General features: G+C 38.6%; 1 protein-coding gene across 5 annotated transcripts in view; it reads left to right on the plus strand.

Annotated features, from left to right (window-relative positions):
• The window catches only part of LOC150087731 (dynamin-like), a 465,630-nt gene that overhangs the window by 34,226 nt on the left and 404,348 nt on the right, over positions 1 to 27,056 (plus strand). For all 5 annotated transcript variants that reach the window (XR_016546724.1, XR_016546723.1, XM_090369182.1 and 2 more), the window contains exons 2-3: positions 18,819 to 18,892; positions 19,538 to 19,687. Coding sequence is in view for 3 of the 5 variants with exons in the window: in XM_090369182.1 (XP_090225308.1) it covers positions 18,819 to 18,892; positions 19,538 to 19,687 (224 nt within the window). In the remaining 2 variants the exon portion in view is untranslated. The remainder of the gene's footprint in view (positions 1 to 18,818; positions 18,893 to 19,537; positions 19,688 to 27,056) is intronic.

Consider the following 27,056-nt stretch of genomic DNA (forward strand, 5'->3'; position numbering starts at 1 on the left):
CAAATGCACATGCCCAAAATATCACCTGAAAAAACCAAACAAATACTTCTAAAAGGCAATATGGACATAAGAAGACGTCCACAAATTAAAATTAACACAACTACTATAAAAATAGTTACAGAACTAAAATATCTTGGAGTGGTCTTTGATTCAAAATGAACTTTTTATCCCCATTTGCTTTCTTTGCCTACTTGGCCTAATTTCTCACTTTCTTTGCCTACTTGGCAAAGAAAGTGAGAAATTATGCAGGTATGATTGCCAGGAGCAGTCGATCAGAATGGGGGTTCAAAAGAAAGACCCTGGAAATCATATACCATGCAATGTTTCTACCTGTTATCACTATGGAGCCTTTGCGTGGTTCACCCACTTGGCCATAGTAATAATAAACAGGAATAAATTAGAATCGATAGAAAGGAAAATACTTCTCACCATTACCAGAGCATGTCACACAGTGAACACACCTGCGCTACAGTTGCTGGCTGGAGCTCTTCCACTTTACCTGGAAGTGGCCAAAAGAGGCTTGTATAACAGACTTAAAAAGGGCATACAGAATTTCTGGGGATAGCCCTTGATACAGCCAACACCTTCAGTGCTGAAAGAAAAAGAATAGCCGCAAAGCTCTATGAGCTATGGCAAACAAAATGGGAGCAGGAAACTAGAGGTCTAGTTACCAAAAGGTTTCTGCCATGGGTGGCAATGGTCAGCCCAAAGCTGCCTAAGTGGTATGCTTCTAGACTTTTTACAACATTCATATTGACAGGTCACAGCTCTCTAAAGGCAAAACTAACCTCCTTAGGGCTGACTGAGGAACAAATTGCACTTGTGGCGAGAGTGAAGACTGGACACACATTCTATATGAATGTATAATTTATGACCTCCCCAGAACATAGCTAATAGCACAGATTGGCCCCCTTCCAAGGGGAGAAGAACATCTATTCATTATAGAAGAGGAAAATTATAAAGCTTTTACAACCTTTACACAGAAAGTATTCGAAATGCGCAGAACTATCCAAAGAATGGCAATTCAGCCCCCCAGCAATTAAACAATAATCAATAGTTAAAATTACCCACGTCTCCCACCATGCCCAGACGACCTAATAACTGTCAGGACAGCAGTATTCTGCACCCTGACATGACAAAACCGGATTGATCTGGGTACCCCCCCCCCCCCCCCCCCCCCGAACTACACTTTTGTATAGGAACCTGGAGCCCCACACCAAATAAGTAATCATGTGGGGGAGGGAGATGTACAGGCCTCCAGGGAAACAGATTAGCTGAAAAATATCAGTAAGCTGGTAGCAAGGGAATGTAATGTAGAATGAAAGACAATGAATAGGCTGGTCACTGAGTGAATTAGGAATTATGGTAAAAGGGAATAAATGTCAGTTTTGGTGAAAGAAAGAGTGACCCAGCACAAGGGAAAGAGAGTGAATGAGTGTTATGGTGAATGGGAATGAGTGGAAAAGTAAATGTAATTGACTGAAAGAATACAAAGTTAATAATAACTTACACTACTTTATGTATACTAACAAACATTTACTAACAACAGAAACACTATCACTGCATTCTCCCCTGGCCTGCAAAAAACTTGCGGCTAGGCCTGCACCACAACTGAAGAATAACAGTAAGTTGAGGTTACCAGAGAGTGCAGTGCAGAAAGCAAGAGTCAAACAAATGAAATGAAAGCCAGAAGAATGAATGAGAGTGTAAGTGTGAGAAAAAGAACACAAACCATAAATGTTACAGTTAAGTACACGCTAACTCCAGTTTTAATCTTTTATATTCTTTCTTATTTAGCTTAATTCTTAAGCATTAATATTTAAATTACATTACACACCATTGCATCCCCCCCTGGTGTGTGAGAAAGAGATGAATGAGTGAGTGAGAAAAAAAAAAAATATATATATACTATTGTGTGTGTGTGTGTGTGTGTGTGTGTGTGTGTGTGTGTGTGTGTGTGTGTATATATATATATATATATATATATATATATATATATATACATATATTCTAATAATAATAAATTAGAATAAGAATTAAAAAATAATAATAAAATAAAATAATAAAAATAATGCCAGCAGCATGGCAAGACAGAAGAGCAAAAATAGTCAAAATTAAACATAACGATCAAACCAACAGGGAGGGAAGAGAGAGAGGTAACAAGAGTAAAAATATTGCAGCAGAAACTCTCTAAGATAATTTAGAACATCTAAAGGTAAAGATAATAAAATAATAATCAATTAATTTTCGAATGCTAATTAAATAGAAATTTAACAGTGCCCCCTCTGACGGGCACCAAGTCCAAATTTTTGTGAAATATCACCAAATGTATCATCAGCCAAAAAAAAATCACACCATTCCCTCCAAATGCCTGTCCAGTTCCTACTTAAATTTATTCAACCTATCAACTTCCACAACGACAGATGGAAGTTTGTTCCAGCAATTAACCACCCACTGGCTAAAGGCAAATTTCTGCACATCTATTCTACATCTGTCCTTTCTTAATTTGAATTTATGCCCCCTTAGGTTCGTAATCTGAACAAGTGGAAGGATCGATATCAGAATTCAGTGTGCTCAACCCATTCAAGGCCTTATACACCTAAATCAGATCACTGCGCAGGTGCCTAGTCTCCAGCCACTGCAATTTGCAGAACTTAAGCCTCTCTTGGTAAGAGGATTCTTTCATTCCTCTCACCAATCTTGTTGCCCTTCTCTGTACACGCTCAAGCAAATCTACATCCTTCCTAAAATGAGGCTTCCAGACCTGTATGCAGTACTCAAGGCATGGCCTGACCATTGCCTTATACAGAGGCACAATCACCTCCTTTTCCCTGCTAGCAAAATTCCTATATATCATTGACAAAACCCCATGACCTGCCCTGGCCGCCTGTCTGCATTGCTCAGAAAACTTCATATCTGACTGCACAATTACTCCCAGGTCTTTTTCATTTTCTACCACCTTAAGTGTAGTACCACACAGTTGGTACGTTTCTCTCGGGTTACTTCTACCCATATGCAGTACTTTGCATTTGTCAAGGTTAAACTTCAGTTGCCACTTCTTAGCCCATCTGCCCAAATTATCTAGATCCTGTTGCAGTAGCACACTGCCATTGCTGTTATCAACAACCCTGCCAATCTTTGTATCATCTGCAAACTTTGACATTAAGCCTGATATACCTTCATCAATATCGTTGATAAATATACAAAACAACAGTGGACCCAACACTGAACCCTGTGGGACTCCACTAATAACATTAGTCCCGTTGATTATCACCCTCTGTCTTCTCCCACTTAACCATCCTTTTATCCATTGTAGCAACTTACCCTTAATATCATTCTGCTCCAATTTGTACAATAGTCTTCCATGCGCAACAGTGTCAAAAGCTTTCCTGAAATCCAAATATATGATATCAAAATTATTTTTTGCATCCAGTTCCTTTGTAACCACATCATAATATCCTATCAAATTTGTCAGACAAGGCTTTCCCTTAACAAACCCATGCTGTGTCTGAATTATTGCTGCAGTCTTGTCTAGATGATCCTGCAATGCATCTTTAACCAGTGACTCCATTAATTTACCCAGAACAGAAGTTAAACTAACTGGTCTGTAATTACTCGTGTCACTCTTCGATCCCCCTTTGTGAATTGGGGATACATTTGCACATCTCCAGTCCGTGGGAACCTCCCCTGAGTCCAAGGATGCTCTCATAATTATGGCTAAGGGTTTGCTTAGTTGCTTTGCCGCCTCCTTTAATATAACTGGATAGATCCCATGACTGGATATAAACCACTACAATAAAATAAAACAAAAATAAACCAAAAATAGACTGGCCATTATGTCCCATCTCAACAGATGACCACAATGCCAATAATGGTCCGGGAATCACTGCATTTCGATCACTAGACAAATCGCCGCAAAGGCGAGTCGATCGAAAGATCAGTCTGCCACCCGATCCCCAGATCGAACCACCAATGCAGAGGACTTGAATAGCGGTGGTCCTGATGCAGCGAAAATTAAAAATAGAACATATATATATATATATATATATATATATATATATGTGTGTGTGTGAACACTACTTTTAAGCCAATGTTCTATATTTGTTAAATTTTCCATTGCAAACAGTGCTGCGTTTATGCGGCGTTAATGCTATTGTAGGATGAACAATTAAACATTATACATGCATTGATATATTAGGTCAAGATCCCAATAGATTTTGGTTTGCGAGTGGTGGTGAAATATTTTTTTTGGCAGGAAGTATTATTGGTAATTAAGGCCTAACTAACTGGCTAGCTGTAGTTGTACCAGCAGTTATTGGATCGTTAATTTTTAGTTAACTTTAGTTTTAAATTTTGGATTATTATTAGCTGCAAACTGGGATAGGGCTTTGGGACATCCATAACTTAACATGAGTACTTACAAAGCAAAACTATTATTGAGACCACAGAAAAGGGTATGCCCTTGGCATTCTTTTAGTATGGCTATCTATCTGCTAAAAGCCCCCGAGGAAGTAGCAGAAAGATGGCCATCTGAAAGAAAGTCACGTTCCTATTTTATATTTTTATTAACTTGATCCCATGTTAATAGTTAACATGGAACTATAGGCGATCCAACAATTGCTAGTACAACTACAGCTAAGCCAGTTAGTTAGACCTTAATTACCGATAATACTTCCCACCAAAAAAAAATATTTCACCACCACTCGCAAACCAAAATCTATCGGGATCTTGACCTAATATATATATAAAACCTAACAGGAAAAAAGAAAATTATAAACTATAAGAAAAAAGTATAAAAATAGAATGCAAGTACAATGAGAATGCGGATTATGAATGAAGTAAATTTGTCTCTCTCCCACCCCACCCTCGCCTGGTGGGTTCCCCACTGCCTGCTAACATATCCCACCCTTGGAGCGCAATGGGCAGTTTGACCTTCCTACCAGATTCAACAAGACATGGACCTGTCAACCATCACTAATGAAGACATACTGCAGCTTTGCTGCCAACACGCCATTTGGTGATCTGAACTGGGTACTCTAACCCGGTTCCCTTTCAAACCCCATCCTCAAGGCAGGGGAGGGAGGAGATGGGTCTCTGTCTCCTCCCCTCCCTGCCTCCCCCATACTTCCCTGGTGGGGCTCTTCCCCACTGACCTCTTTGGGAATGCCTACTCTATCGTCCCCATCCTTCTACCTGTTTCCTCCCAGTCTCGAGTCTCCCCCCACTCTAACTAAACCAACCGAGTACGCAATGCCTCCAAATTCTATTCAACGTATAAAAATTCAGCTGCTTTCTCCTAAACCTTTTTTCTGCCATTCCAAATTCTAGTGTTTACCCACTTTTATATATATATATAGGTCTTGCCAGGTGCCTCCGTAGCCAGGTGGGTAGGAGCAGCAGTGTGTAGCACGTGCTTGTTGGTTAGACCGGGGTTCGAGCCCGTGAGCCACCAAATATGGAGGATGCGGAAAGGTCAGGGAATGACCACCCTGACCCTGTTTTTAGGAGCATTAGTTGCTAATGCTCCTAAAAACCAAATAACAACAAATAAAAACAACAACAGGTCTTGCCACTGAAATCCTTGGTAAATAGGTAGTGGGGCCTGTCAGAGTACTTAAATAATCTACTGAGTGCCTGACCTGCCTTCTCTTGGCAAAGTGTGGGCAACGGTGGGTCCCAATAGGGGCCCAATGGCTAAATGGCCAGAGAAACAACAGAACATAACACTACACAACAAACCACTCCCCACACACTTTCAAACCTCTGGCCTCCACAGAGTTCTGTGTCATTTACAACGAATACAGTGCGGAATGGGAGGAACCCCTGGTGCTGTCAGACAACTAACACACATGACACATTACACTATCAGTGTCATACCACAGAGTTGATATGTTATAGATGTGTGGAAGTTTGCCTTTAGCCAGCGGGTGGTTGATTGCTGGAACAAACTTCCATCTGTTGTAGAAGTTGATAGTTTAAATAGATTTAAGGCAGAACTTGACAAACATTTGGAGCGAGTGGATGGGTGAAATAAGAGTTTTTTTTTGTTTTTTTTTGGCTGATGCTATATAAGCTTGCTTTCTTGCATCATGTGCCTTTGGTAATGCTAATATTCTGGGGTTACTGCTTCGCATATGCAATAGTTTACATTTGTCAATGTTAAACTTCAGTTGCCACCTCTCAACCCATCTGCTCAACTTTTCTAGATCCTGTTACAACAGCGTACTGTCATTAGTGTTATTACAACCCTGCTGACCTTTGTATCGTCTGCAAACTTGGTATATTTTGGTATATTACCGATATTGATGATGGTATCGTTTGTATACCATCATCAATATCATTAATAAATGCAGAAAACAACAATGGACCCAACACTGAACCCTGGGGGACTCCACGAAGTGCAGTGTCCATTGATTACCATTCTGTCTTCTCCCACTCAACCATTCCTTTATTCATAGCAGCAATTTTCCTCCAATGCCACACTGCTCCAATTTGTGCAGCAGTCTTTCATGTGCAACAGTATCAAAATCCTTTCTAAGATCCAAATATATGATATCAAAATTATTCTTTGCATCCAATTCCTTTGTGGCCATATCATGGTATCCAATCAGATTGGTTAGACAAGACATCCCCTTAACAAACCCATGCTGTGTCCGAGCTATAACTGAAGTATTGTTTAGATGATCCTGCAGTGCTTCTTTAACCAGTCCCTCCATTAATTTTCCTGGGACAGAAGTTAAACTAACAGGTCTGTAATTACTTGTGTCACCATTTGATCCTCCTTTGTGAATTGAGGTCACATTTGCACATCTCAAGGCCATGGGTACCTCCCCCGAGTCCAAGGAAGCTCTTATACTTATGGCTAACGGTTCGCTTACTTCCTTTGCTGCCTCCTTTAATATAACTGGATAGATCCCATCCACCCCAGGTGCCTTTTTATGTTTATCTTCAACAATTTCTCCTCCACTTTGCTCTCAGTTATTACAAAATCATCTAGCTCACTGCCAGAGTTTAATTCACCTCTGGCATTCCCCTCCCTTAATAACTTCTCATGTGTGAATGTAGATGCAAAATACTCATTTAGTTTGTTAGCTACCTGAGCAGGATCATCAACAGTTGAACCATCAATATCAAGTGGACCAATCCGATTCACCCCCTTCCTTCTAGAGTTTACATAAGTAAAGAATTCTTTGCTGTTTTTCTTTGCATCCTTTGCCTGCCTAACCTCCTTTGTGACTTGGTTTCAGACCAGCTTATATCTACCATAGGCTTCGGTGTTACCTGTTAATTTATGTCTCCCATGCATTTTTCTTCTCTGCCACATGTGTAATTAGTTCATCTGGCCTCCATTTAGGCCTAAATTTTGAACAATATTTCTTAATTGTTATGAAAAGTCTAGTAGCTTCCAAGATTAATTCTTTGAATGCTTCCCATTTTGAATTTGCTGTTGGTAACATCATTAGTTGGTCCCACCATATAGAATTTAAATACTGTCTCAGACCACCTTAGTCACCTTTACAAAAGCAAAAATCCTTCCCTTTACCACTGATGGTAGTTACCTCTTTCAATAAATCCAACTTCAGCACACTGTGATCACTGCCACCTAGTGGTTCCTTTATCTGCAGATTCATAATGCATGAAGAAGCACTACTGATAATCAGATCAAGAGTATTACTCCTTCTAGTTGCCTCCCGAACATGCTGCTGTAGAAAACAATCATCCAATAAATCCACAAAAGCCTTGCTAGTGTGTGAGCAACCAACCGACAAATTCCAGTCAATATCTGGGAAATTGAAATCCCCCATTATAAGACACTCTGATTTCTGTACAGTTGTTTATTATACTCATCAGAGTCATTATTCCTATAACACACTCCTACTCTCAATTTTGCTTTCCCAGTGCTTAGGTGACACCAAACTGACTACAGTGCACTGTCCAGCCATGTCGACTGGCTGTACTTCCTTGGATTTTATGTATGTCTTAACCAATATCATAATCCCTCCTCCTCCCTTCCTATCCTGTCTATCCTTCCTGTACACATTGTACTCCCCAAATTCCATTTCTGCATTCCTTATATCTATGTGACACCACGTCTCTGATATCCCAATAATATCTGCTTTTAATCTTTTGTCCAACACCTCAAATTCATCAAATTTATTTACCAAACTCCTAGCATTGGTGTACACGCTAGTATACATGCACCTGTTTCTATTCTTAGCTACCGCAATGCAGCCCATGTATTTACTTTTCTGCAATGACTCCCAGCCATCTGTGAAATCCTGTTCGCCTTGTTTTCCAGGCTGCTGCTCATTCCAATAGAAGCAGTGCAAGTATCACTTTCACCAAATGTTCTAGCACCCTTTCTATTTAAGTGTATCCCATCCCTGTAGAAGCAGTCTCTCCTGTTAAGAAGCACAGTTTTCTACACTTTTATATGTGAATACAAAACGTTGAAAACAATAAAACAGCACTGTGTGCTGTTTAGTGTCATGTTATTTATAAAATAATAAGAGGAGTTTACCTCAATATAGTACGTAGAACACTTCTGTATGATACTCTCCAGAAATTAAAGCGAAAAACTTACATTAGAGTAACAAATAGTTTAAAAAATAATTAAAATCAATTTAACACAATAAAACTCAATTTAACACAATTAAAAATCAATTTAACGCAATTAAAAATTAATTAAAAGAATTTAACGAAAAAACTGCAGAAACCGTAGAAATTAAATTACACAAAAATTCTGTTAATGTCCGTCGGCCCTATCTCATCTCCGATTCGTGGGCTTTTACGTGCATGCGCGAAGACGAATAATCCCTATTTAAGTTTCATACTCACTCTTATTCGGTAATTTTCATTCCTGTTGTCACGACATACGGTCGAAAAGCGTTGTCAACGTCAGGAAGGAAAATCGGTTTGCAATTTCTTTCATTAAATTCTTTTAATTAATTTTAATTGCATTAAATTGATTTTTAATTGTGTTAAATTGATTTTAATTATTTTTTAAACTATTTGTTACTCTAATGTAAGTTTTTCGTTTTAATTTCTGGAGAGTATCATACGGAAGTGTTCTACGTACTATATTGAGGTAAACCCCTCTTATATTTTACAAATACAGTGGTACCTTGGTTTGCGAGCATAATTCGTTCCGGAAACGTGCTCGTAATCCAAACTACTCGTTTGGATTACGATTTTATATCAAAGCGAATTTCCCCATAAGAAATAATGGAAACCCAGATGATTTGTTCCAAAACTCAAAAAATATTCATATACTGTAAAAATGATTAATACAAAATACATACATACCTTTTTATATTTTTAATATTTAAATTTAATATACATAAAGCAATGAATTCATTAATTATTGGGTAGGACGACTTTCACTGTCACTAACGGAATCACTGCTATCTGTTGACTTTTTCTTTTTGTGCGACTTTAACAAGGAACCTATCCAATGACACTTGCTTTTGCCTCCTTTTAAGGATGCAGAAAGGTCAGGGAATGACCACCGCATATCCCCGGAGCAATATGGCCTTAGTTGCTAATGCTCCTAAAAAAAAAAAACCAAACCAAACCATTTTTTTCTCCTCCATAACCTCTTGCTGTTGCTCGCGATGCAGATCCATCAGTTCGTCGGTTGTAAACTCCTGGCCATGTTCCTCCACCAGCTCTTGAATGTCGTCCTTATTCACCTCCAGTCCCACGGTTGTCCCCAAGGACACAATTTCATTGACAACTGGCAGCTCCTGTTCATGAGCAAACCCCTCAACGCAATCAGACCACAGTTTTCTCCAAGCAGAATTGAGGGTTCTCTTGGTGACCCCCATCCCAGGCTTTATCGATGATCTTGAGGCAGTTTATGATGTGGAAATGATTTTTCCAAAACTCTCGGAGGGTAAGGTTAGTTCCTTCGGTCACCTCGAAGCATCGCTGAAATAGTGCCTTGATGTAAAGCTTTTTAAAGTTCGAAATGACCTGCTGATCCATGGGCTGGAGTAATGGAGTAGTGTTGGGAGGAAGGAACTTGACCTTAATGAACTCGAATTCTTCCAGTAAGTCGTCCTCAAGGCCTGGAGGATGAGCAGGAGCATTATCTATAACCAGCAAGACTTTGAGTGGCAGTTTTTTTTTCTAAAAGGTATTTCTTCACTGCAGGACCGAAGACCTCGTTGATCCACTCAACGAACAAGATACGAGTGACCCAAGCCTTGCTGTTGGACCTCCACATAACGTTTAATTGGCTCTTTTGCAATTTGCATTTCTTGAAGGTTCGTGGATTCTCAGAATGATACACGAGCAGGGGCTTGACTTTGAAATCACCGCTTGCATTAGCACACAGCAAGAGGGTGAGACGGTCTTTCATGGGCTTTTGACCAAGCATTGCATTCTCTTCTCCTGTAATGTAGGTCCTCTTTGGCATCTTTTTCCAAAAAAGCCCCGTCTCATCGCAATTAAAAACATGCTGCGGCAGGTAACATTCGGAAAGCATGAGCTTCTGGAACTCGGCAATGAACACCTCAGCTGCCTTAGCGTCCGAACTTGCAGCCTCTCGGTGCCTCACAACACTATGGATGCCACTTCTCCTCTTAAAGTTATCAAACCATCCCCTGCTCGCCTTGAAGCCTTCTTCGTTTTCTGTAGATGTACCGGGCAGTTTACTTACGAGGTCGGCATACAAGGCCTTTCCCTTCTCACAGATCAAGTTCTCGGTCACAGTATCACCTGCTAGTTGCTTCTTGTTTATCCACACCAAAAGCAACTTTTCTACATCTTCCAGAATACGTGGCCGTTGCTTTGTTATTCTCGTGACTCCTTTTGCTACATCTAGTTTTCTTAGTTCTTCTTTCTTCTTTTAATATTGTGCAAATCGTTGACGTAGGCTTCTTATAAAATCTTGCGATGGCGGCCACTTTCATACCTTGTTCGTGCTTCCCGATGATTTCCTTCTTAATTGTGGTCACAACATTTGCACGAATGTTCACTACAATGTTGACTGTATACGAATGAGGTATGCCGACTGAGATCGAGCATGCGGGATGATTACCCAATCAGCATGTGATCACGTGACGCTCGGCAGACAATTTTTAGGGAATAAAGCACAATTACAAAATGAGGAGGCACACTTGATACACATAAATAAAGCTGCTCGCGTGCAGCAAGTGAATAAACAACACCGTAAAGTCAGAGATACATTATTAACACCTCACATTTTACTAAAGCACATTTCTAGGGTTTACTACCATAAAACAATAAAAACAATTTCCAGTTGCGTTTCTGCTAGTGGAATCTGTTATAAACTGGTAGTAAACTCGATCTAATTGCATTTGCGATTATACCAATAGCTGGAATTGTGTTGGTTTTTACATTGTTATGGTGAAATGTGTTTCCCCTTCACTGATATAAAAATCAAATACATTTTCAGAATCTTCTCTTCATTCCCATCGTGTTGCGTTCGGTTGGTGTGATTCTGCGTTCGACTGCCATTTCTTGTAAACACAAAGGTGAATCGTGCCTAAGCGAATTCGGTTCGTGTTATATACATCGTTCCCCTATTTATAAATCATGTATGATCGAATTCGTGTAGTGTAAACACGTGTTATACGAGGACTGACTGTACTCGTATTGCAAGACATCGCTCTTTTATCAAGTTAAAATTTATTAAAAATTTTTGCTCGTTTTGCAAAACACTCGCACACCAAGTTACTCGCAATCCAAGGTACCACTGTATGGATATCAACATAGAACGTATTAGCATTAGTAGAGGCATTTCATGCAAGAAAGCAAGCTTATGCAGCATCAGCCAAAAAAAAAAAAACCACTTCCACTTCACCCCTCTGTTCGTTCGAAATACCTGTCCAGCTGAGCCTTAAATTTATTTAGTCTATCAACTTCCACGACAAGGGATGGAAGTCTGTTCCACCAACCAACTACCCGCTGGCTAAAGGCAAATTTCCGCACGTCTATCCTACTATCCTATATCTGTCTCTTCTCAATTTGAATTTATGCCATCTCAGGTGATTATTCTGAGCAAGAAGAAGAATCCCATCAGCATTGAGCATGCTCAAACCATTCAAGGCTTTATACACCTCTATCAGATCATCTCGCTGGTGCCTAGTCTCCAGACACTGTAATTTGAGAAACTTAAGCCTTTCTTCGTAAGAGCACCCCTTTGTTCCATTCACCAATCTTGTTGCCCTTCTCTGTACTCGTTCCAGCATCTCTACATCCTTCTTGAAATGAGGCCTCCAGACCTGTATACAGTACTCTAGGTGTGGCCTGACCATTGTCTTATACAAGGGAATAATCACCTCCTTATCCCTGCTAGAAAAATTCCTATATATCATCGACAATACACCATGAGCTACTCTTGCAGCCCGTCTGCACTGCTCAGAAAACTTCATATCTGCCTGCACAACCACCCCCAGGTCCCTTTCATTCTCTACCACTGTCAGTGTAGTACCACAGAGTTGATACATTGCTCTGGGGTTGCTGTTTCCCATATGTAGTACTTTACATTTGTCAATGTTAAACTTCATTTGCCACCTCTCAGCCCATCTGCTCAACCTTTCCAGATCCTGTTGCAGTAGCATAGTGTCAGTAGTGTCCTTGACAACCCTGCCAACCTTCGTATTGTCTGCAAACTTGGACATTAAGCTTGATATACCATCATCAATATCATTTATAAATACAGAAAACAATAATGGACCCAATACTGAACCCTGAGGGACTCCACTAATAACATTAGTCCACGATGAGCAGTGTCCATTGATTATCACTCTGTCTTCTCCCCCTTTATCCATAGCAGCAATTTGCCTCCAATGCCACACTGCTCCAATTTGTGCAGAAGTCTTCCATGTGCAACAGTATCAAAAGCCTTTCTAAGATCCAAGTATATAATATCAAACTTATTCCCTGCATCCAGTTCTTTTGTGGCCATATCATATTATCCAATCAAATTGGTCAGGCAAGACTTCCCCTTAACAAAACCATGCTGTGTCTGAGCTATAACTGAAATCTTGTCTAGATGATCCTGCAGTGCTTCTTTAACCAGTGCCTCCATTAATTTTCCTGGAACAGAAGTTAAACTCACAGGTCTATAATTACTTGTGTCAGCCTTAGATCCTCCTTTGTGAATTGGGGTCACATTTGCACATCTACAGTCTGTGGGTACCTCCCCTGAGTCCAAGGAAGGTCTCATAATTATGGCTAAGGGTTTGCTTACTTCCTTTGCTGCCTCCTTTAATATAACTGGATAGATACCATCCACCCCAGATGCCTTTCTTGTGTTTATTTTCAACAATTTCTCCTCCAGTTTACTCGCAGTTATTACAAGATTCTCTAGCTTACTGCCAGAGTTGAATACACATCTGGCATTCCCCTCGCTGAATAACTCCTCATGTGTGTATGTCGATGCAAAATATTCATTTAGTTTGTTAGCTACCTGAGTAGGATCATCAACAGTTGACCCATCAATATCAAGTGGACCAATCTGATTCATCCCCTTCCTTCTAGAGTTTACATAAGTAAAGAACTCTTTGCTGTTTTTCTTTGCATCCCTTGCCAAAGATATCTCGTAATCTGCCTTCGCCTGCCTAACCTCCTTTGTAACTTGGTTACAGATCAACTTGTATCTATCATAGGCTTCTGTGTCACATGTTAATTTGTATGTATCCCATGCATTTTTCTTCTCTGCCATATGTCTCATTAGTTCATCTGACTTCCACTTAGGCCTAAACCTTGAACAATATTTCTTAGTTGGTATGTAAAGCCTAGTAGCTTCCAAGATAAGTTCTTTGAATGCTTCCCATTTTGAATTTGCTGTTGGTAACATCATCAGTTGGTGTCACTGTATAGAATTTAAATATTGTCTCAGTCCATCGTAGTCGCCTTTACGAAAGCAATAACCCTTCCCTTTACCCCTAATGGTAGTTACCTCTTTGAGTAAATCCCACTTCAGCACACTGTGATCACTGCCACCTAGTGGTTCATTTACCTGCAGATTCTTAATGCATGAAGAATCACTACTGATAATCAAATCAAGAGTATTACTCCCTCTAGTTGCCTCCCCAACATGCTGATGTAGAAAACAATCATCCAATAAATCCACAAAAGCCTTGCTAGTGTGTGAGTGACCAGCCCCCAAATTCCAGTCAATATCTGGGAAATTCAAATCCCCCATTATAAGACTCTCTGATTTACTGGCCCACTCTATTTCCCTGTACATTTTCTTATTATACTCATCAGAGTCATTAGGCCTATAGCACACTCCTACTCTCAATTTTGATCTCCCAATGCTTATGTCACACGAAACTGACTCAACACTGCACTGTCCAGCGATGTCGACTGGCTTCACTTCCTTGGATTTTATGTATTTCTTAACTAATAGCATAACCCCTCCTCCCTTCCTATCCTGTCTATCCCTTCTGTAGACATTGTACTCCCCAAATTCCAGTTCTGCATTCCTTATATCTGTGTGACACCACGTCTCTGAAATCCCGACAATATCTGCCTTTGATGTTTTGAGCAATACCTCAAATTCATCAAATTTATTTACTAAACTCCTAGCTTTGGTGTACACGCAAGTATACATGCACCTGTTCTTTTTCTTAGCTACCCTAACACAACCCATGTGTTTACTTGTACCCCAATGATTCCCAGCAGTCTCTGAAATATCCTGTATCTTATTTTCCAGGCTGCGGCTCATTCCAATAGAAGCAGTGCAATTATCACTTTCACCTCTGCCAGTGGCTACTGTTAATCTATTAATCCTTGTATCCCCCCAATCTAGCAGTTTTCCGAGCCACCTAACACTGCCTCGATAGCATCAGCAAACATTCTTGCACCCTTTCCATTTAAGTGTATCCCATCCCTTTAGAAGCAGTCTCTCTCTCCTGTTAACAAGTACAGATCAGGCTGAAAAAAATTCTACCTCTTGAGCCCTGCACAATCTTTCCAGGGCCGAATTGATCGACAGGGCTCTCATCATATACTCCCTCCTATCGTGTCTGGGCAGAATTACAGACACTTTCAAATTCAACCCTAATTCTCGGCTTTTTTTCAACAGTGACCTGTACTTGTTAAGTAATTCCGCCGGTCTCCTACTCTTAATTAATAATAATTATAATAATTATTATTAATATTACAGTAGGATAATAGTTATTATTGTTATTATTAGTAGTGGCATACACTGAGTGATCACTGAATTATGACCGCCCCTATGAAAATTGAATGCAACCTGTTGACCACGTGAGGTACTAGAGTGCGGAGTTAGTCGACCTACATAGCATGGATAAGGTGTTAGTGTTTCAGTAGGTAGTAAAATTCTGAGTGTGATGGGTAAAAGGAAAAGGATTTTTTGGACTTTGATAAAGGACAGATTGTGGGTGCTTGTCCAGCTGGTGGTTTGATTTCCGAAACGGCTGAACTGGTGGGGTGTTCGAGAGTTACTGTAGTTAAAGTGTACCAGGACTGGCGTCAAAATGGTCAAACAACGACCCGGCGGCAAAACTGCAAAGGTCAGCGAAAGGTTATGTTAGAGGTGAGCGCCGGGTCTGACGACTCGTACAGGCGCAGCACTGTTGAAGAGTTGAATACCCAATACAACATGTGCCAACCCGGAACAATATCTGCCATGACCATGCGTCGCACGCTTGCATGTAGAGGCTATACCAAGGTTCACCGGCGTAAAAGACTTGTTTGGTGCAAAGAACATGCAAGTTGGATGTTAGAAGACTGGAAGAAGGTGTGCTGGTCAGATGAGTCACGTTATTTACTCCACACAATGGATGGTCGTGTATGGATTTGGCGTCAACAACACGAGGCTCTTGATCCATCATGCATGGTATCAAAAGTGCAGGCCAGTGGAGGTGGTTATATGGTATGGGGCATGTTTCACTGGCAGGAACTTGGACCTCTGGTGCATGTGGAACATGCACCAGGGGTCCAGGGGTCTACTATTACTAATTCCATCAGCATTGAGCTTACCCAATCCATTCCATCCATTATAATTTTGAATTTTTATTAAATCATTTAATAATTAAATTTCTCAATGAGCTTACTCAATCTATTCAAAATCTTAAATACCTCAATCCTTGCAGGTGTCTAGTTTCCAAATGGCACAATTTGCGGAACTGAAGTCTTTCTTGTAAGACTTTAGTACGATTACCCTTTCATTCTCCTTGCAAATCTTATTGCCTTTCTCTGCACCCATTCCAGCAGATGAACATCCTTCCTAAAATGAGACTTTCAGACCTGTATGTAGTAATCAAGGTGTGGCCTAACCATTTCCTTATACAACAGGATAATCACCTCCTTATTCCTGTTGGCAAAATTACTGTATATCATTGACAAAATCCCCATCTATGCTGCTCGGAAAACTTAATTTCTGAATTCATAATTGCTCCCCAGTTCTTTTTTGTTCTCCACTTTTGCTATTCCACAGTGTTGTTCCACATAGTTGGTATGTTAATCAGCGATTACTGCTACCCTTATGCAATACCTTGCATTTGTCAGTGTTTGAACTTCAGTTTCCACTTCTCAGCCCATCCACCTATTCTTTCGCCGACCGGGCTAGCCGAGTGGGTAAAGTACCTGCCCGGCAACCCAAAGGTCGCGGGTTCGATTCCCGCCTCGGGCTTGGATCAAAGTACTGCAAAAACCTTGGGAGGTGCAATATGGCCACAGAAGCCGATGCGCCAACAACTACCAAATCAAAAAAAAAAAAAAAAAAAAAAAACCTATTCTTTCTAGATCTTGTTGCAATAGTATACCCTGATTACTATTGTTAACAACCCTATCAATCTTTGTGTTATCTGCAGACCATTAAGCCTGATATGCCTTCATCAGTATTTAGAAATCAACAATGGGCCCAGCACTGAACTTTGAGGCACTCCACTATTAGCAGTAGTCCAAGAATTGTAGTGCCCCTTGATAACCACACCATAGCAGTAACTTGCCCCTAATGCCACACTGCTCCAATTTGTACAGCAGTCTTTTATGTGAAATATTTGAAAAGCTTTACTGAAGTCTATGTATATGATGCCAAATTTATTTCTTGCATCGAGTTCCTCTGTTACTGTGTTATAGTATTTGGTCATATTAGTTAGACAAGATCATCCCTTAACAAATCCATGCTGTGATGGCCACATGACTGTGTTCTTTATCTAGATGGTCTTGCATTACTTAACCAGTGATTCCGTTATTTTCCCTGGAACAGAAGTCAAGCTTACAGGTCAGTAATTACTTGCTTCATCTTTTGATATCCCTTTGGGAATTCATTCACACATTTCTCGTCTATTGGATCCCCTAAATCCAAGGATGCTCTGATAATTATGGCCTAAGGTTTTCTGAACTCTTACCCACCCCAGGCATCTTATTCACAATTAGTTTTTGACAATTTCCCTTTTTTTTCTTTTTTCTTTCCTCTTAGTTATCACAAAATTATTTAGCTTCCTGTAATTTGATATACTTCTTGCATCTCCATCCCAAAAAAATTCCTTATATGTGAGCATAGGTGCAAAATTTTGTCAGCAACCTGATCAGAATCATCAACAGTTAAACCATCAATATTGAGTTGGCCAATGTGATTATATAAGTAAAGAAAAGTCTTTGCTGTTTATCTTTGCATCCTTGCCATAGACTTCTCCTAATCTGCCCTAGCTTGCCTAACCTGCTTTGTGATTTGATTGCATACGTTTATCTCTATTGCAGGTTTCTGTATCTCCTGATACAGAAACCTGCGATAGAGATAAACTTTATATGCATTGCTTGCTTTTTTTTCCTTTTGCCACGAGTCTCTTAGTTCATATAACAACCATTTAGGCGTAAACCAATAATATACACATAAATAGTTGTAATAAATAGATATAAATAATGAGTAGTTATAATAAATAGATATAAATAATGAGTAGTTATAATAAATAGATATAAATAATGAGTAGTTATAATAAATAGATATAAATAATGAGTAGTTATAATAAAAGTTTATAGTTATAATAAATAATTATAAAAAGCCTAACAGTTTCTACAATTATTTTCCTAAATGCTTCCCATTTAGAATTTACTGTTGGTAATATCGTCAATTGGTAGTATTGAATATATTTTTAAAGCTTTCTGACACCAGTGTTTTTACCTTTATGAAAGCAAAAGCCCTTGCCTTTTTTCCTTGGCAGTAGTTCATCTTTAAGTAAATCCCACATCATTACACTGTGATCACTGTCCCCTAGTGTGTTTTTTTTTTTTTTTTTATATGCAGATTTTTAATACATGTTACTAATGAGCAATGTGAGAATGTTTCTGTACGTTTTTACTAATAAGCAGTGTGAGGATGTTTCTGTACTTTTTACTAATGAGTTGCGTGAGGATGTTTCTGTACTTTTTACTAATGAGTTGCTTGAGGATGTTTCTGTACTTTTTCTTTGTAAAATTACAGAAGCATTTTTGGAATGCCCATAATATTTTAGTGCGTCATCTCGTAGTGTGCAACTGTCACCAATTTCTTTTCTAAGCGATCAAACTATAGTAAAGGTTTTCAAATTATTTCAGTACAAAGAATAAGTAATTTGAAACTTTTGTGTATTCTGCATTGAATTTTTAAATTATTTCCTGGTCATTGTTGAAATGTATCCCTATAACGTTTACAACTTTGCTATGTAAATATAAATTCTGGTTTTTTCTGCATAAAAATATTATTTTATCCTTAATAAAATTTTATTTAAATATAAGATCAGTTTATTAAGTATAGATTGAAACTATGTTCTAAATTAACAAAACATTTCACTACACATGTGTACACGGTAATCTGGTTTCTTTTTGTTAAGGGACTTTCTGCCTCGAGGATCTGGAATTGTTACAAGAAGGCCTCTGATTTTGCAACTTATTAATTCTACACAAGGTAAAAATCTATTTCCTTTAAAACTAAGTGTTTAATATAAATAGCCTTGTAATGAAAATGATACTAATATTTGAAGATACTTCAGAATAGTGGTCTGCAGTTTTTAATATATTATAATCTGTGTAGTAGTCTGCAGTAGCTGTCCAAAAGATTTCATTCAGTCATTCATCACTTTGATCCTGGTCAAATTTACCTTCAGAATGGCTTTGCATTAGCACCGAAAGGAGGAGGATAAAATGGAATGGCACATTTTCTGCTTATTTTGGCTACTGGCAATAACTGTTCAAATATCTAATAGGCAAGTTAGTATGAGCTGTAGTAATGCACGTTGACACTGATAAGTGCATTTACTCCATTGGCAAAATGGGGAAATTTCTATCTCAGTGAACCACTGAGATAGAATTTTTTTTTTTTTTTTTTTTTTTCAAGTAACTATTTATATATTTTATTTCTGATATTAGTATATTATTATTGACCAAAGAAAAAAATAATCTCTATTAACATTTATGTATCTTATCTGCTATTGAACTTCTGCTATTGCTAATAGTTATTAAACTATTATGCTGTGCATCCTATTTTTATCTTCTTAGTTTTCTGTCTTATGAAGATGTTATACTAAAAGCATAATTGCTAATTATTTTACAGAGTATGGAGAATTTCTTCACACTCGAGGCAAACAACATTCTGATTTTTCAGCTATTAGAAAGGAAATTGAGGAAGAAACTGATCGCATTACTGGCGCTAATAAAGGGATTTCAGCTGTTCCTATCAACCTTCGAGTGTATTCTCCTCATGGTAATTATATTCTCATTTTCAAATTAGCAATAATATCTTAGCTATATTAATTATTTTAATTATAAAGCATGTATGAATAAAATATGTTTTTAAATAAATGCATATTTTTATCACTTTCACAGAATCCACTTTTATCTGAGCTGTTTATGTTTTGCTCTAAAGGAAAAAAAAAGCATTCTTCACCTTACAAGCTTTATTGTATAAAATTGTATAATAAGATACAGTTATATCCTGTTCTATGTGACAGGTAGATTTCTGATAATTTCATATAAAACAGATTCATGAATAAATTATGCTGATGAAGATAGATAACAAATAAAACAAAATATTAACATAAATGTTATGTTAACTTGCAAAGAACATTAAATAAACAAAAATACTAAATATTGGTTACGAGACATAACTAATAAAACAATTAGTTATGTTTAGTAATACATAACCTAATTGTTATTCATCCTCCAGTCATGAAGTTACTGTGATAGTTACAGCCATTGAAGCTGTTACAAGAATACTTCCATAACTGAAATTCTGTGGAGCTGGCCTCTTGGTAAGATGTCAAGCAGGAGTTGCCTTGCCTTCCTCTTCTGGTTGTATAGAATTTCTCCATTAGAAGGTGATACTTTGGTTGACAATCTTCCTTTCAACAGAGATGTACTCCCAGTTTTTCATTATTAAAAAGGGTCTAGGCCACAATTTATCAGGGCAGATGATAAGTTTGCAGATGATACAAAGGTTGGCAGGGTTGTCAAGGACACTTCTGACACTATGCTGCTGCAACAGGATCTGGAAAGGTTGAGCAGATGGGCTGAGAGGTGGCAAATGAAGTTTAACATTGACAAATGTAAAGTACTACATATGGGAAACAGTAACCCCAGATCAACGTATCAACTCTGTGGTACTACGCTGACAGTGGTAGAGGATGAAAAGGACCTGGGGGTAATTATGCAGGCAGATATGAAGTTTTCTGAGCAGTGCAGACAGTCTGCAAGAGTAGCTCATGGTGTCTTGTCAATGATATACAGGAATTTTTCTAGCAGGGATAAGGAGGTGATTATCCCCTTGTATAAGGCAATGGTCAGGCCACACCTTGAGTACTGCATACAGGTCTGGAGGCCTCATTTTAAGAAGGATGTAGAGCTGTTGGAACGAGTACAGAGAAGGGCAACAAGACTAATGAATGGAACAAAGGGTTGCTCTTACGAAGAAAGGCTTAAGTTTTGCAAATTACAGTGTCTGGAGACTAGGCACCAGCGAGGTGATCTGATAGAGGTGTATAAAGCCTTGAATGTATAAAGAAGGTCGAATATAGGGATGGCAAATATGCAAAATCTGAAGACAGTTAAAAAGAAAAATTGATAACATGGCCATGCATTTTATAATCTTATATTTATAATCTTAATAAATTTATAATTTATAATCTTAATTCATAATCATACTAGGATTTTAACATTCTTTCACCTATTTCATTGCTACTTCATTTCTTTTTTCTGCTATCCTTTACACACTTTTAGTTCAGGCACTATGTGTGCTTATCATATCCAACTTTGTAGACCGTGTATTAATGTTTCTTACTACACATTTATATATTCTTTTGCTTCCTTTATTGCTGCCTTGTGCATTTTGGAGCATTTGACATACGATACGTTTCATGAAATTTCTCTATTTTTTCTCATCTGCTTAGTTTGCTTATAGAACTTATAATTTTACTTCTATATATATATATATATATATATATACAGGGTGTACATAAATTAGTTGGGCAAAATAAATGGTTTATTATGCGTAGGTATACAGCCAAACATGAAAGTACTCATGATTATAAGATAGTGAAACACATAAAGTTTACCTTTTTCACAAATGTTCGATGTGGCTGCCCTTCATTACTCTGTAAATGTCCCATCGGTAAATCAGTTCTTGCCATATGTTTCTGAGCATGTTCATGTCGATCAAACCAAGTGCAGTGCTGATTCATGATTTCAATTCAGAAATGGATGTCGGAAGCAGCAGACTGTAAACCTGATCTTTTACAAAACCCCATACACTGAAATCTAGGGATGAAAGGTCTGATGATTGTGGTGACCATGGAATAACACCTCCGCGACCAATCCAAACTGGGACTTCAGCACTGAGGTAAGAAGTAACCGCTGTGTGGAAGTGACAGGGTGCGCCATCTTGTTGGAAAATGAAACCTCCATGCACTGTTTCCTTCAGGATTGGCATAAGGTAAATCTGAAGCATGTCCAGGTACATGATTCCTGTAAATGTTTTTTCAGCAAAGAAGAATGGCCCAAAAACATTAGAACAACTTATGGCACAAAACACGTTTACCTTGGGAGTATCCCTTTCATGGTCTAAGGTGGCATGAGGATTTTCTGATCCCCAAATCCTGACATTATGTCTATTCACTTTTCCACTCATAGGAAAAGTTGCCTCGTCACTGAAAACTAACTGCGACAAGAAATCGTCATCCCTTTCCATGCGCTCTAACATATCGGTGCAAAAATTTTCTCTCTTTGACAGGTCCATGGGCTTAAGAGCTTGAACAATTTGCAATTTGTAAGGTCTGAACATCAGATGTTTTCGCAGGATTTTGTTAACTGTTGATTTAGGAATTCCCAGCTGTACACTAGTTCGTGCTGTAAATGAATCTCTCACTGCATCAACAGTCTCTTCTGGAATTCTAGGTCTGCCTTGCTCGCTAAGCCTATGAGACACACATCTCTCGTTTCGGTGAATCGCTTGTACCATGCTACAATAGTGTCTCGTTTCGGGGTACTTTTCTGGTATTCTTGGCCGAAATTTTGTTGCAATTGCACAGCCGAATGAGTTTCATGAAACCACAGACATCATTTCGCTTTTTCAGCGCCGTTATATGTCTCCATTGTTATGAGAACACAGAAAGAATGATGAACAACCGCGAACTACATCTCACTCATACGTGGACACCTATCGCCATCTATCCGCAAACTTAGGATACAATACTACTCGTCTGCCATTGAACTGGTACCTTACAATTAATATTTTGCAAATTATTCAGTTACTAAATTGCCCAACTAATTTGTGTCCACCCTGTATAAGTTGATAACTTACACTAAATATAAGGTAAGATAGCAAAACCGAAAAGAAAAATTAAAATAGAAATAAAATTAGGGGGAAGCAAGGATTAATGGCTGTAATGCATTATCCACCACATGTTGCTTGTAATAAAGTAAAATAAAAATAAATAAATGAAGCAGTTGCCAGCAGCATGGCAAACCAGTGGAGTGAAAAGTAAAATAAACCCATACATAAAAAAATAATAAATGGGGGGAGATCAAGATAAACGGTATTGCAGAAGGAACATTCCTAAAATAATTTAGAAAAGGCTGAAATATACAAAACCAATTAAAAACATTTTTGGAATATGCTAATTCAATGAAATTTAGTGGTTCCCAGACAAAAGCACCAAGCCCAAATTGAGTGAAATATCACTAAGACAGAGATGCAACCAATCTACAACAAATCTTGACCAACAAAATAAAATAAAACAAACTGACCATTATGCCCCATCTTGACGGAGGACCACAAGGCCAATAATGGTCAGGGAATCATTCCATTTCGAACATTAGAGAAATCCACACTAATACACTGATTGATCCACGGATGCAATGGATTTGAATAATGACATAATGTCCTTTTGGTCTCTTTCGGGTCGGCTATGAAGTATATGTATACATCATAGCCGACCCAAAAGAGACCAAAAGGAAGAATTAAAGAATAAAAAATAAATAAAATTTAAAGAATATAAAATAAAAATAATAACTAAATAATGTTAAGCCAAAAAGCTAAGATTATGCTGATAGAATCTTGTGAAAAATGAAAGAATTCTAGAATGTGAAAGAAATCTAAGAGAGCAAAACAAGAAAACTTATTGTGTATGGACTGGAAGACGTTGAATGTCATCGGAGACCAAAGGAGAAAGCCGAAAGCTCACGTGTGGTGTATATATGTCAGTTGAAGTTGCCCCGGGTAGGGGGGAAGGTGTGAAATCGTCAATGTGAACTGTACCCGTGTGACGGGGGAATAAGCGATTAAACAGATGAGGCAAAAAGCCAGCAGAGAGAGAAACAAAAACTAACAAAGTAGTGTGGAAAAGACACTAAACTTTGTTATAGAAGAAACAAGTAGTGATAGTAGAGAAATAGCAACTTGATATTGCTTTCGACCAGCCTAATCACACATGAGCAGTGATTATCAGCAGTGATTCTTCATGCATTAAGAATCTGCAGATAAATGAACCACTAGGTGGCAGTGATCACAGTGTGCTGAAGTGGGATTTACTCAAAGAGGTAACTACCATTAGGGGTAAAGGGAAGGGTTATTGCTTCCGTAAAGGCGACTACGATGGACTGAGACAGTATTTAAATTCTATACAGTGGGAACAACTGATGATGTTACCAACAGCAAATTCAAAATGGGAAGCATTCAAAGAATTAATCTTGGAAGCTACTAGGCTTTACATACCAACTAAGACATATTGTTCAAGGTTTAGGCCAAAATGGATGTCAGATGAACTAATGAGGCATATGGCAGAGAAGAAAAATGCATGGGATACTTACAAATTAACACATGACACAGAAGCCTATGATAGATACAAGTTGATATGCAACCAAGTTACAAAGGAGGTTAGGCAGGCGAAGGCAGATTACGAGAAATCCTTGGCAAGGGATGCAAAGAAAAACAGCAAAGAGTTCTTTACTTATGTAAACTCTAGAAGGAAGGGGACGAATCAGATTGGTCCACTTGATATTGATGGGTCAACTGTTGATGACCCTGCTCAGGTAGCAAACAAACTAAATGAATATTTTGCATCGACATTCACACATGAGGAGTTATTCAGCGAGGGGAATGCCAGAGGTGTATTCAACTCTAGCAGTAAGCTACAGAATCTTGAAATAACTGGGAGTAAAGTGGAGGAGAAACTGTTGAAGATAAACACAAGAAAGGCACCCGGGGTGGATGGGATCTATCCAGTTATATTAAAGGAGGCAGCAAAGGAAGTAAGCAAACCCTTAGCCATAATTATGAGAGCTTCCTTGGACTCAGGGGAGGTACCCATAGACTGGAAATGTGCAAATGTGACCCCAATTCACAAAGGAGGATCAAAGGCTGACACAAGTAATTATAGACCTGTGAGCTTAACTTCTGTTCCAGGAAAGTTAATGGAGGCACTGGTTAAAGAAGCACTGCAGGATCATTTAGACAAGACTTCAGTTATAGCTCGGACACAGCATGGTTTTGTTAAGGGGAAGTCTTGCCTGACCAATTTGATTGGATATTATGATGCAGTCACAAAAGAACTGGATGCAGGGAATAGCTTTGATATTATATACTTGGATCTTAGAAAGGCTTTTGATACTGTTGCACATGGAAGACTGCTACACAAATTGGAGCAGTGTGGCATTGGAGGCAAATTGCTGCTATGGATAAAGGGGTGGTTGAGGGGGAGAAGACAGAGAGTGGTAATCAATGGACACTGCTCATCGTGGACTAATGTTATTAGTGGAGTCCCTCAGGGCTCAGTGTTGGGTCCATTATTGTTTTCTGTATTTATAAATGATATTGATGATGGTATATCAAGCTTAATGTCCAAGTTTGCAGACGATACAAAGGTTGGCAGGGTTGTCAAGGACACTACTGACACTATGCTGCTGCAACAGGATCTGGAAAGGTTGAGCAGATGGGCTGAGAGGTGGCAAATGAAGTTTAACATTGACAAATGTAAAGTACTACACATGGGAAACAGCAACCCCAGAGCAACGTATCAACTCTGTGGTACTACACTGACAGTGGTAGAGAATGAAAGGGACTTGGGGGTGGTTGTGCAGGCAGATATGAAGTTCTCTGAGCAGTGCAGACGGGCTGCAAGAGTAGCTCATGGAGTATTGTCAATGATATACAGGAATTTTTCCAGCAGGGATAAGGAGGTGATTATTCCCTTGTATAAGGCAATGGTCAGGCCACACCTAGAGTACTGTATACAGGTCTGGAGGCCTCATTTCAAGAAGGATGTAGAGCTGCTGGAACGAGTACAGAGAAGGGCAACAAGATTAGTGAATGGAACAAAGGGGTGCTCTTACGAAGAAAGGCTTAAGTTTTGCAAATTACAGTGTCTGGAGACTAGGCACCAGCGAGGTGATCTGATAGAGGTGTATAAAGCCTTGAATGGTTTGAGCATGCTCAATGCTGATGGGATTCTTCCTCTAGCTCAGAATAATCACCTGAGAGGGCATAAATTCAAATTGAGGAAGGACAGATGTAGGATAGACGTGCGGAAATTTGCCTTTAGCCAGCGGGTGGTTGGTTGGTGGAACAGACTTCCATCCCTTGTAGTGGAGGTTGATAGCCTAAATAAGTTTAAGGCTCAGCTGGACAGGTATTTTGAACGAACAGAGGTGTGAAGTGGAAGTGGGTTTTTTTTTTTTTTTTTTTTTTTTTTGGCTGATGCTGCATAAGCTTGCTTTCTTGCATCAAATGCCTCTACTAATGCTAATGCTAATGAGAAATAAGATGTAGTAAATAAGGACAGCAGAAAATTATTGGAAGAGAGGTTAATAAAGTATGCTCAGGCCGTCCAGGGTTGCAAACCTGTACCAAACAGATATTTTATTTTTGCTTTATCCTTTTTTCAGTTTTTCATGTATTTTAGCTAGCCTGAATAATGGGAATGTTAGAAACAGCAGGAAGAGAATTGGATTATGGTTATTTGGGTATGGACTGAATTATCAGAGGCTTTGACTTTATGTTCCATAGTTATACACTTGAATTTGTGTCTTTATCTGGTTACAGACTCAAATGGAAGTTTATTTGCTTTTTAGTTGTGAAAGTCTTTGAAATAAAAAAATAAATAAATAAATAAAAACTTTTTTTACATCTCAACCAAAGGTCACACTTGAAAGGTGAATATTCTTCTTCAAGTCAACATGTCAGAACCTTTTATATACTTGAAAGGTGAATATGCTTCTTCAAATCAACGTCAGAACCTTTTATATACTTGAAGGTGGAAATGCCCATTTTGCTTAGCACTATATAACTGGTTAATGATACTTTAATCTTATGTTGGGTATGTTTTGTTTGGTCTGTCCAATACTATAGAATTATTTGTTTTGTACAATTTAACAAAATTAACTTTACACAAAATAAAGGCATGTGTGCGCGCATGCACACACACTATAATTTGTAGATATTAGAAATATTTTTTTTTTTTTTTTTATTTCAGCAACAAATCTTTTTAAACTGTAGTATTATTAGCATGTATTCTGTAACCTTCACAATTTTTTCTAATATTACTGTAGGGAAACATTATGCTGTTGCCTCATACTTTGATGGA

This window comes from Mastigoproctus giganteus, chromosome 3 (genome assembly GCF_048544385.1).
Source record: "Mastigoproctus giganteus isolate SK-2022 chromosome 3, ASM4854438v1, whole genome shotgun sequence".
In the NCBI taxonomy this organism is placed as follows: Eukaryota; Metazoa; Arthropoda; class Arachnida; order Uropygi; family Thelyphonidae; genus Mastigoproctus; species Mastigoproctus giganteus.